At 34.6% G+C, this 13,350-nt stretch overlaps 1 protein-coding gene across 1 annotated transcript; it reads right to left on the bottom strand.

Moving 5' to 3' along the window:
• Positions 1–1,218: 1,218 nt before the first annotated feature.
• On the bottom strand, positions 1,219–12,944 carry LOC121431340 (transmembrane protein 68-like). Its single transcript, XM_041628877.1, has 7 exons — positions 12,562–12,944; positions 10,676–10,953; positions 10,018–10,185; positions 8,079–8,272; positions 4,576–4,715; positions 3,313–3,376; positions 1,219–1,612 (listed from the first exon to the last, which is right to left on the bottom strand). The coding sequence occupies exons 1-7, from the start codon at positions 12,630–12,632 to the stop codon at positions 1,505–1,507; spliced, it is 1,023 nt and encodes a 340-aa protein (XP_041484811.1). The 5' UTR covers positions 12,633–12,944; the 3' UTR covers positions 1,219–1,504.
• Between the last annotated feature and the right edge of the window lie 406 nt (positions 12,945–13,350).

The following is a 13,350-nucleotide window of genomic DNA, read 5'->3' on the forward strand; positions in this document are numbered from 1 at the left end:
AGAATATGGGAATTACGTGTTTAGGGTGCTTTTCGAGACCTCATGGTCGCGCATGGTATCCACTCGTGAATGGAAGTGGCCCCCCCCCCCGGGAAAAAAAACACACACACAGTGTGATGTATTCTCTCGGTACAGATGCATTTAAACTCCATCATAAATTCATATTTTGTAATATGAATAAAAAGCGGAGTAGTAGTATATTGGAATGATGGGGTGTGTACATATACCTATTGTAATGAGTTGCATAATTTGCATAACATTGGCAAATAAAAATACTGAACTGAATCTTTAAGTGGCAAGCAAATCGAAAACATTTTTATCTCCCTCTTTACATAATTTCTGACATTTTCATTACTGGTACCCTGCTAAGAAGATTTCAAACTGCTACAGCTTGATCTAAACCCTGAAACTTAGAATACTATAAGGGTTATCATGTCAGACAAGTTTACAGTATCCTTAAAAACTCCAGCATATTTTATTTTATCTTTTCATGGAGTCAATGTATAAATAATTTCTACATGTATATACTTTAGTACTTTATGAATACTTAAAGCCCTTTAAGTATCGCACTATTTTAAAACAAAAATTCTTAGCAAATCTACCATAACATATATGGTACTGTCCAACTTTGGCAAAAGGAAGCAAGTGACAAATCAAATTCGAGTTGCTGTTTCTGAAACACCCTTTGTATGTTGCATGTTCAGGCAAAATTTGGAGAAGAAAATGATCGTTCTGGACATGGAAAGATATTGAAGAAAATATGCTGTTAAATATCGTTGACGCCTATGTAAATGATGAACACACATTGCTCATTTGTCAACAAATGATACTTTTGTAACTAGCTTTCTTTTGCCAAAGTACGGCATAGTACTGTTTGGTAAGAAGAAATCACAGTATATCAAATCATGGAAAAAAACAGATTTTCAAATTCGAATTTTCAACAATACACATTTAGGTAAAGGCCACCACAAATCTCACGACTGGTCTCTGTCCCAATTTTGGAGTAAAACGTAAAATTTGATGTGAATATTGAGACATGGAACATCTTACTCAATAGACTTCTGAATCATTGCACAAATACTGTGACTATGCTGCCATTAATATTAGAATAAAGGTTCATTGAATATCTAGTTGTCATGACAACACAGCAATCATATGATTGGCTATTTATTTGAAACCAATATGGACCTTACCCCCAGATAAATCATCCAAAATCATCCAAAATGGTAATATTAGTGTTCTTACAGCTAATTTGAACCTCAAATGAAAAGATACCTTTCATTCACAGTTTCAAAAAATAAATACGATTTGTTAAAAATTGGATCGTGGACCAGTCGTAAGGTGTGCAGAGGTCTTAAGACATATTGTGGTCCAAATTATGATATTACAATGTCAGGCATTTCTAATTTGATTCATATATATATTTATAATATGGGGTCGAAAGACTGTATAGATCTAAACATGTACTGTCTTAGACCTGAAATTAATCTTCTATTTAAGGTACTTATTCTTCCTTGTCTTTGGAGGTTGAGAAGCGTTCAAGGAAAGCTCTTCGGATGCTACCTGGAATCTTCTGGTGCTTTTGAATCAAACCCTCAACAGCTTCATGGGCCTAATTGGAAAACATAAACAAGAGGGAAAAATCAGATGTGAGAACCTGAAATGAGGTATAATTTTATATGTTGTTAGAGATAATGCCATAATTCAAATTTTTACTTGTGTTTGGTTACTGCTCTTATGATGATGGTGATGATGACAATGATGATGATAATGTGAAGATGATGATGAACGATGACGATGATGACAAAAATGATGATGATCGATGATGATGATGAAGATGATGATCGATGATGATCAATGACGATGATGAAGATGATGATGATGATCGATGATGATTGAGGATGATGAAGATGATGATCGATGATGATCAATGACGATGATGATCAATGACGATGATGAAGATGATGATCGATGATGATTGATGATGATGATCGATGATGATTGATGAAGATGATTGATGATGATGATGATTGATGACCAATGATGATGATTGATGATGATGATTGATGATGATGATCGATGATGATTGATGATGATGATGATTGATGATCAATGATGATGATTGATGATGATGATCGATGATGATGAAAATGATTATGATAATGATCACAATGATGATGACGATGATTATGATCGATGATGATGAAGACGACAATGATGATCGATAATGATGATGATGATGAAGACGATGACGATAGTGATGATTGATAAAAAAAAAATCCTTACTTTCAAAGGGAAGGGGGTGGGGGGGGCATGGGCCGGACGTGCATTCCTGGATCCACTAGTGATGATGATGATGTTGATGATGATCTAAAATGATGATGATCTGATGATGAGAATCTGAAATGAGGGATAAATTTATTTGTTGTTTGCAGTAATGCTGTATTGTTTACATTCAAATAATTGTTTTGTTACTGCTCTTATTTATGATAGTAGTGATGATGATGACGACGACGATGATGATGGTGATGATTATGGTGATGATGATGCTGATTGTGATAATGATGATATATATACTTAAATGTAAGACTAACACAGAAATGTTTTTGCCATTTCTCCCATATACGGTACATTGATGCCCGGGTACACGGTTCTGAAATTACACAACAATAAATTTGTAAGTGCATGTAAGACCAAAATTGCTAAAAAACGTGATTCCGTAGTCAATGCAAATTATGTTTTTCAACCAAAAATCATACATGTAAATGTATGATTATTTTTTACTTTTGTTGGTTTAAATGGATATATTTTATGCTATTTATGATCACAAAAAGGGTCCCCGACAAAGTTCATTAGAAAAACCAAATACATTACATAAAAAATTTACATAAAAACAAAGAAATACACAAGAATTGAAAAAACAATAAAGTATAAAAATCAATAATACTTTAGCATTTTTTTTTGTAGATATTTGTTAGAAATGTGATAATTGATAGGCCCACCAAGAATTAGCATTCTACTAGGGCTATAAATTGAGTTAAAGGCAAAAACATGAACAAAAAACAAATTTAGGGCAAATTTCATACCCTTTATATTTGCATAATTAATTAATAAAAAAATATAAACAATGAATTTTTTTAACATTTTACCATACAGTCTTGTATTTTACATCCGGCTCTACACGCATGCAAATTTTCATGGCAATCGCGCAATCAGCCGCCGAGAGTTCAAATTGACCCCCCCCCGTATATTCCGGTCCGAAATAGCCCAGTTTAGATAAGGTTAAGGTGGGATGACCAAAGAATACAATACCTTTTGTACAATGTCATCTACTGTCATTTGAGGATCCCATTGTATCGGTGGACCGATGAATGTTCTGATGTATTTATGGAAACAAACACAAACATTAATTACATTATTATCTAAAAACAAATGAAGAGCTAGCCAAATGACTTAACTAATCCACATTGTAAACAGAGATTAAAGTATGTGATAATCAAAGGTCCTAGGACAGGAACACATGATCGATTGTAATCAACAAGTGGGTTTGTTGAACAATGGCTTTTCTCATTGTACACGTATCTGCGTATTTGAATGGCCATAAAAACATATGCAATTGATTTCAGTATTTGCATTATGCAGTGCGATAATTTAATTCCACTGTTAGTTTATAATGGTACATGTCTTCGGTGCATTGATACACCAGTAAGATTTCATGGTATTAAAAGTTTAAAATTGTGTAAAATTGACAAATTTACAATTGTACATTATGCTTTCTGCTCAGATACTTATATATTGCAATTTCAAGACAGGGCATCTGTCTCTGACCCCAGCACTTGGAACGACTATTCACTATGGCCTACTGGCTTGAAAGGGATTAAAAAAGTGAATTGGGTAAGGATGGAAAAAAAGGAAGGTTGCCAAAAATTGAAGATTTTGATAAAATTTTGATTTTTTAGCATACCTATAATAATTTCTAAGGGGTGATGCCAATAATCAGTGTTATACATGTACATGTATGTAGATTCCACGAACCCAATCCAGAACGATTGTAATTTTGCCATTATGGCTAACATGTTAACAATACTATTTGCTAATCACAATGAAGGTTTCCATGGAAATTGCAATAATTGCAAATCTGTATGAAGCTGGCCAATTGGACCCATTATCCTTAAAATTGTTGTGTAGGCTTTACATGGAACCTTCTGTGTATAAATTTACAGGTTACTGTAACATATGGCAAGTCAAATTACTTTCCAAATCAATCCATTTTACTTTATTCACTTTTCTAGTCAGTCTACTAAATAGTGAGATTTTTCACTTCCTTGAGGTCAACTCTCCATCTTCGCCAATAAAAACAGATACAATGACAAATTGTAATAGTAAATGAAATTTCTCACATCCTTTATTAAATTTTTGTGTTATTCCCTCACTTAATTCTACTAAATAGTGCCTTTTTTTTACTTTCGAGGTCAACTCTCTGTATTACCCTGTAAACAGATAAAATTGCTAATTGAAATAGAAAGTGAAACTTCTCACATCCTCTGATGAAATCATTTTGTATTTCACACTCACTTCAGTTTCACAGGGAAACCCCCGTAGATTGGAACCAGTGGTGCTCTAGTCTTCTCATACAGCCACCGAAGGATGTTACGCCCTAGCTTGGGTGTACGGAAGGCTTCTCTGCAATTCTGAGTAAACACTGGAATGATAGGCTACAAAAAACGAGGAAGAAAAATATGATTAGTCGACCCTTTTTTATTCCTCTCTGAAAATTTAATTGATATCATTTCATAATTTTACTTTTGACAAAACAAAAATCAAGAAAATACAGTTTGGTCAAGTGAATATCAAAGGTCAATGGGACAAACCAGATTGTCCCACCATTATACTTGAAATGAATAAAAATACAGTTTGGTCAAGTAAATATTAAAGGTCAATGGGATAACTAAGATTGTCCCACCATTATACTTGAAATGAATGAAATAAAATGAATATGAATCTTCAATCAATTGTGTGACACAATGTCCAATAAATTAGTCATATTTTAAGCAAAAAAGGGAAGCCTACTAAATAGCAAAAGCTTGTATTTTGTGGCTCCTCAAAACAGTAGAATGTACACTAATGTCAGCTACATAGGAAAAAGAGAAAAGAATAACCAACAGAGACAATGATATAAAAAGAAATTCCATGAAACAACCAAGATATTAAATGAAACCACAAATATAACAAGGTGTAAATATTGCATGCTCATGATTTTAAAATGCATTTGAAAATGGGTTTTCCATAAATAAAGGGGAACAAAACCTTTGAAGCAAGTAGGCTTGTGTGGAAACAGAAAAATCAAAGAATAAGAACAAAGAAAATTTGAGAAAAATCTGACAAATAATGAGAGTTATGAGCATTTGAATATTGCAATCACTAATGCTATGGAGATCCTTCAATTGGCAATGCGACAAGGATGTGTGATGTCACATGTGAACAACTTTCCCTTTGATGGACTGTGGAATACCCCCAAAATGTCGCTTTTTCTTATGGTGATACAAACTCTTTATCGAAGATTTATTCTTTAAAAATCTGAATTACGTGCCCTCTTATAGAAAGTACACATGATCTACTGGTAAATGTGATAAAAGAGGCAGTTTAAGTGAAATATATGTATACTAAAGTAATGGGATGAGTTGTTCACAAGTGACATCAAACATCTTTGTCCCATTGCCAATTTGAGGATCTCCAAAGCATTAGTGATTATCATATTCAAATGCTCTTCTCATTATTTCTCCAATTTTTCTCAAACTTTCGTTTATCTGTTCCTTTGATTTTTCTGTTTTCACACAAGCTATCTTGTTCCAAAGGTTTCATTCTCCTTCAAGAACTGCTAAGATTGCAAATGTCAATAATGACTTGCTTCAAGAGAGATTTATCGTTATTTTCATCATTGAATTGACTTTATTCAACAAATGCATTCCTTATCTTTTTCTTACTATCAATATCACTATAGGCAACCTGTCAAAGGTCTGTTCCATTACTATTATTTGTTTGGTGTCACCTGTGCCACGGAGACTATACATAGGAGCTATACATATTTCCTGCATCCTCCATTATTTATGTACAGAAATGCCAAGTTCAAAGACCAGCTATGCGGGAGATTTTCTGTGAATCTGAGTGAGATCACAGACATTGTGTACAATGTATATGGGGATAGGCTGTGATAGTTGCGTGAGACAGAGATTTGAGGGGATGAACAAGAGTCCAAAATGCTTGAGTCTCATGCATAATGCGTGAGACTTGGTAGCTTTGTATCTATGATGAAATGAGAAGATTGGTAATAACAGGCCGCTTGCAGGATTCCTGCGCAAAAGGCGGAGCTGTGACTTTTGACATGGTGCCTTATTTGTATTTTAGTAACAAACTCACCAATCTATTATTTTGGATAATTTATAAAAAGATTATTTCATGTATGCAACACTCATTTGCATGTAAAGGCCTGGGGTGGTATTCTGAGATCCATTTTATCTCAGATAAAATAAAATATTTTATCTCCGTTAAAATCAGTGAGATAAAATACCCTTAAAATCTCTCCGAATTGGTATTCTGAGAACAATTTTATCTTCATTTTATTTCTGTAAGACACACCTACTTTTTAATCAATATCCAATTAGAAACGCGCTTTCATAGCTCTCTCGTGTCACTCAACCAATTGAAATCCATTCCGCCAGGAGGTGTGGCAAAGGGGCAAGATTCCGTCAATTTATTCACTTCAAATACGCTTGCACTATACGCTTGCGCGTCTTTACAGAGATTTCTTTTGAACAAAAAGGACAACACTCTCATCTTTTTCAAAGTCTATATCGCATCTTTTCAAGCATCATTTCAAAGACAATATTAGGCAAGACAAGTCTTATGAAATACTTTCTGATTGTACAGGAATAACGTTAAGGTGTTATTCTCAATAAATATATAATTTTTCTTCATTTTCATGTCAACATTTGGGGTTAATTCACCTAGAAATATTGGTGAAATCAATGTCGCGGAGATAAAATAGCCCCTACCCTCTTTTAAGTTTATTTTATTTTTTCTTCAAAATAACTTGGGCAAGAGCACATCATCCGCGTTGCAGTACCCAGATACGCGATGGGTATGTCTACGCATGCACTGTTCTGTTGCGCATCGTCTATAGTTACGCAAGATCAAATTTATACGCAAGATCTGAGAGATAAAATGTCATCTCAGAATACCAATTGCATTTTAAGAGATAAAATGAAATATTTTAAAGATAAAATGACCTCAAAATACCGCCCCTGGTCACACCGCCCGAGCGTTGTCGGAGCGGTCGTGGAGCGGTAGGGAAAGAGGGGAAAAAATAAAAAACAACAATCAAAAACAAAAACACAACAATCGAAAATGGTAAACGGTAGCGAGCGGTGATGATTTTTTTCTCTCCGCTTCGACAACGCTCGGGCGGTGTGACCATGCCTTAAAGTATGACTGTTACATACTTTCAAGACCTTATGCAATATAAATTTATATACATGTAACAATTGTGATCAGCCACCTGAACACCACCAATACATCTAAGCTGTCCAAATTGAATTTTGATATATTCATTGAGCTTCAAAACTCACATCCCAACCTCTCAATTGACACATAACTTGTCAAAATTGATTGAAAATAACCTTCACATCACAAAGTATTTCCTTGCATGTAGGAGAAATCTAGCAAGAGCTTATCAAAAAACAAGGAGAAAACAACGTGTGAAGTTTGGGGTTCCCTCAAGCATGAGGTGTCCACACTATGCAATTTCAATGGAACTTCCATGTACCGGTAGTCCACAAAATATGGCGTCAAAGAAACTGTTGGATCTTGTTTTTTTATTCACCTTTGCAACTTCAGATTTTGACAGTATGAAGAAGAATTACTCTTTCAAATAAGCTTATTTTCTCAAGTTTCCTCTTTGAAGACCACATTACTATTTTGGCTAAGTACTCACAAAGAACCTTCCTGGTGACTTATTGTTGGTTTTGGAGTGGCTATTCGCAATTACTATTGCTACTGGTAATATCGAATCATAATCATACCACTTTAGCTTCCTTTGTAACCTGTGCAAAGCCTTTCCTCTGGAACCACATGAGAGGGTATGTATTGCCACTGAAGTAAGCCTCCCTGGTACCACCTGGTGCTATGGCCAATAAGTTACCCTCTTTGAGGATCCGAACACAATCCTCTCTGTTACCTGTTGTCACTGCAAAGATTCTCCACAGGAGCTTGAGGCCTAGGATAAAACAGATCATAATAATTGTTTTGCATCACTTTATTGTGCGAAAAGCAATAAAGGAACAGTGTAAGAATGACAACAATACATTTACAGAATAAAAGAGAGCCCAGGACATGGTCACATTACTGATGCAAGCAGGGCAGATTAACATAATGTTACAGTTATACCAAATAAGATGGAACATTCGGTGAAAGTATATTACATTGTTAATCATCAAGTTAATTTGTAATTAAAGTAATTATAGGTGTGTAGATAAAATCATTTTAAATAAAAACCAAACATTGAGAAAAAAAAAAAACAGTTTCAGCACATATCACATTATAATTATAATGTCTTTATGCTTTGCAAAGGAATTGGATATCATTACCCTGGCTTTAGCTTGGCAGCCATAATTGCTTTCAGCACTGTATTTCAAGGAATAAATTCCTGTCAGGTTCCCATTGACCTCACCTGAGTTGAGTCAACTTGAGTGCAACGCAATGTGGCTTAATTTCTCGCTGAAGGAAACTATATATGCCCTTGTTGTGATTTGTACCCATGACCCTCTGTTTAAAAGTCTAAAGACTTATCAACTGGGCCACAACGCTCATATAGTTTACTATAGTATGAACAGTGCATTGTTATAGATATAAATAGGAAATACACCACACATCATGTCACTGACCAGGAATTCATTAAATGAGGACCTGGCTGGATCCATTCCTTAAAATGCTTGTGTGCTGTACAAAGCTTTCTGATTCAAGCAGGTATTATGATATTCTAGTCCTAAGAGATTTAATGAATTACAAAATGCACTGTAACAGAATTTCTTCTATATCATTTCAAATATGTACATGTATGAAGACTCAATTTTTCTTAATTAAATATTTATTGTTTCACAAAATAAAAATGGAATTAATTTTCCCTATTCTAAGAGGAGAGAGAGGGGGGGGGGGTGAGGCTTGCCTTCCCATTTCCCTTATCTCCTTGGAAGCAAATATTTGTTATACCCCTCTAATTGTAGTTCCCTCTATCTACTCCAACTTTATCTACATTTGATTGCATCTTTGTAATTTTTCTTGAATGTCAATGTTTTTGGATCTGAGTCAAAAACAGAATGAAATAAAAAACTATGGAGAGTCCGAGAGTGTAGGAAGAGTAGCCCTAAATGTGATGGACAGACAGAATGGCAACAACTTCCTGCCTACATGTACATGTAAAGGCTGTATATTTTTAATAATATTTCCTTGTTACTTCAATTCCACAATGTAGTTGAATTTCAACTACAATTAATTTTTGTTAATGATTAAAGTGAAGAGCAGAAATCATTCATAAATAATCAAGTTGAACAACAACCATGTTGATTAAAATCTTAGTCCAAATTCTATTCAAAAGCATACAAGTAGATCACGCTTAGAATACACTTGAACGAAATACAAAAAATATTGTACTCTGTCCCCCTTCAAGTGTCTTGTTGTTTAGATTGATATTTCCTGATAAGAGTGACCACACTCTAAGAAATATAAAATGGAGAATGAAATACATCACTGTATCTGGTCTCTACATAAAATTCATAATATTTGCAAAGTAATTATTATAATTAACAGGATATGTGTGTGATATTTGTCGAATCGAGTGCTATTCAATACTTTGCTGAATAAATTTCCTTACATCTAAACATGCATGACAGAGCCAAAGGGAAGACATGAGTACACTGGTTGAACACAGGGACAAAGTTACTTTGATAGTTTCAATCGACTCACCATGGAGTTTGTAAACAAATCTATCAGCGACTAGATTCAAAGAGCGCTTGCACTCTAATCTAATTTTACTGATGATGAAGTAGATATCGATAGGAATAGTCCCATGATAATACACCAACATTGCTCCACCCTCCTTTGGAAGGTTTTCCAAACCTTGAATTTCATAACCTTGACAAGAAAATAAAAAAGTATAAAATCAAATGTAATTACATGAAAAAGCCCAAAAAAATAATTTGATATGACACATATCAAACCATGTCCGTGTATAAGATTTACAGGCTATATGTACTTCTAGGGAAGGGTTAATAAAGGATAATTTGAAGAATGATTAATGCGTACATTTTATTAACAGTAAATAATTTTGCTTTCCAAATTTGATTAGTATTTTAGTCATGAATAAGAAAACAAAGTCCTACACAGTCCTATGTAAAATTCTACAAAAGAATTTTTGTCTAAGTAGATGTAAAAAAATGTGTAGGAAATTGTGATGCGATACCAAGAAAACTATTCCATTTTGAAGTTAATCAAATCTCTGAGGATATGTGGTATTTTCATTCAAGGTAAGACTTTATCTTGACATTTTTTAACACATTCATTGCTGAATACATTTCCTTTATACATTCCTTTTAAAAATATATTTATTGACTCCTTTTTTTACCGAACCAAATTTTCCCAAGAAGATCCCATGCTGTGACGATGTTGTTCCTAGCCCTCTCAAAAACCGACGCCGTGTAGACCTGGGATGTGGAGTCACCACCAATGTGGTACCAAGTCTTGTAGATATGAGCGTAGAATGACGAGATATAGAGGAACATTAGCACCATAAGTGGGATGATGTTGAGAATCGCTACAAATAAGAAAAGTCTTGAGAGAACCCAGTAGAACAGCCATGTTGTTCCCATCAGTAAAGCAAGAGCCGACATTGTATCATTGTTGCTAAAAGAAGATATGGAAGAGAGGGGGTAGGGGTGAAAGTAAAAGAGTGATATTTTTTTAGTTTTTAAAATAGGCCTTTTTTACGTAGACCTGTTATTGTTAAACTGTATGAAAATTGAAATATTGACTATTTTTTAAACAATTTGTCCAGTTTAATAAATATACATAAACATGACAAATAATTTTTCAACAGGCAAAAATTTGATACATAGAATTATATATCCCTAAATGTAATTACTAGTTCATGATCACATGGATGTGAACTGCATTTAAGATTTTTCATCTACATGTACCTTCATCTATTCCAATTCATGTATAAAACAATAGAAATGCTTGACAATACATGTATATTCAATTCAAAGGTCAAGTCCATCAAAGAAAATTGTTGATACAGATGATTAGAGCAAAACCAAACCTGCAGAACACTGAAAATTTCAACAAAATCTGATATAAAATAAGAAAGTAAGGACATTTTGAATTTTTCTTATTTTTCACAAAACAGCGATGCACAATACAGTGACAAGCAAAAAAGACATCTACCTATGGATGCCAAGGATGTCTTCCCAAGAAACCCTCCATCCTCCTTGATTAGAAAGGCCTCGACAGTGAGCACAGCTTCTTTCTTCCACCTACCTTCAAACTAGACTGAACAAGATTGCTAAGACCGCTTGACTCAACCTGCCAGCACTGTCATAGTGCAGACGAAACAGTAGAACACTTTATTGCCACAGGTCCCCATTCCAACTCAATTCGCGTTGAGTTTATTTTCTTACTCAATGAATCTCTGAAAGACTACCCAGATGTGATCTTTTCCTATAACTCTGCAAATCCTACTTGTGTTATGTGCTTCTTCCTCATGTATCTGATCCACCAGTCTCTATTTAAGACTGCCTGCTCCTTAAGACCTATTTTTTTTATCTATTTAAACTATTCATATGTGTCGATTGAAATCTATTGATACATACAGACACAATTAAACTTCATGAATGAACCATTAACCCCTGAATGATTATTAACATTTGATACTATTGCCTTCATAGGGCTGATCTCCGAAAGCAACAAAGGGAGAAAATCAGGAAGGAAGGAAATCGATATTGTCCCTCACTATTTCTTTTGTTCTGTATTTTTTGAATTATACAATGTTTCATTTTTTACAGATTTGACTGAACCATCTAGTATTAAACAATGCTAATTTCACATGTTCATGGAGGAATTTATTGTTGTTTCACAGCTTCACTTGACGAGGAGAAATCAGATTATTTCACATATCATACAATAAAATACAAAAAAAATATAGTGAGTAGATGATGTCATCAGTTAAGCGAAACTTTAGAATGTCATAACTGTTACATCTCATTTTGATGAAGTGTTGTTGACATGCTGGGATATTTCTCTTTTTATTTGAATTAACTTTTTGTAGAAGTGGACTTGTCCTTTACTACTCAGTACTAGTTTATACGGGCCCCTTAAAATGGCAGAAAGCATATCAATAACACCAGCATACATGCAAGCTGCTAAAAGTAACAGTTCAGATATTCAGTAGTGAGTAGTCATTTATCTTCCGATGGCGATGTTTTCATTGCAAGCCAAAATAAAATCTTAGCTTACCCAACTCCTGATGACATGAATTGATTACAATGCTCCTGGGATGCTTCACACTGTTCTATTTCAAACTCCATCTCTCCTAAAGCGTGCTCCAATTTTTTTCAAAATTAAAAGTCAATTCAGAGCCAAGTGAAGGCAGATTTAACGTTAATGAATAATGTTACTGTTTTTGTTAGCTAGAGATATTAAAACAGTGCAAAGGCAATGGCCATAGGTTTTGACTAATTGAGTGAGAACAGAATTTCAAGTCAGAACTTCTTTAATCTGCTCTGCCCAGGCCAGAACGGCCTTTGGTGGAGAACTGCAGCTAGATCGACGAAGACTCCGCCTATCATTCAGACTAAATAGCAATTGACCACAGTCGCTCGTTATTAAAAGTAAAGTCACTCCCGGACGCGCGTTTCCGTTTTACACCCTGGCGAAGGCATTTTCCGGAAAAGTAGCCAAAAAGCGACTAGTGAAGAGTCTACGTCTACGTTTGTTTACATTATCAGCTGGGCGCGCGATCCAAAGTCCGCACCGAAGTTATCCGCAGAACAGCTGAGCTTATACTTTCCAGGTTCAATACGAATGTTTGCCTTGATCATTTGCCTTGCCGATTTGCTGATGTCTGTCTTTCTCTCTATCTGTCTATATATCTATCTCTCAAATTCTATCTCTATCTATCTATGTAACTGCAGTATCTATCTATCTAATAATCTTCTCTGTCTCTCTCATTCTTTATCTAACATCTATCTATCTCAAATTCTCTATCTATCCATCCATCTGTCTGTCTTTCTCTATTTCTCTCTC

Source organism: Lytechinus variegatus, chromosome 17 (genome assembly GCF_018143015.1).
Source record: "Lytechinus variegatus isolate NC3 chromosome 17, Lvar_3.0, whole genome shotgun sequence".
Taxonomy (NCBI): domain Eukaryota; kingdom Metazoa; phylum Echinodermata; class Echinoidea; order Temnopleuroida; family Toxopneustidae; genus Lytechinus; species Lytechinus variegatus.

Bases quoted from the DNA above. Each gene is read 5' to 3' on its own strand.
- LOC121431340 (XM_041628877.1), bottom strand. From the start codon at position 12,632: ATGGAGTTTGAAATAGAACAGTGTGAAGCATCCCAGGAGCATTGTAAT. The intron at 10,186-10,675 runs GTAAAAAAAGGA...TTTCTTGTCAAG, and splicing joins TCTTGGGAAAATTTGGTTCG to GTTATGAAATTCAAGGTTTG. The intron at 8,273-10,017 runs GTGAGTCGATTG...GTTTTATCCTAG, and splicing joins ATTTGTTTACAAACTCCATG to GCCTCAAGCTCCTGTGGAGA.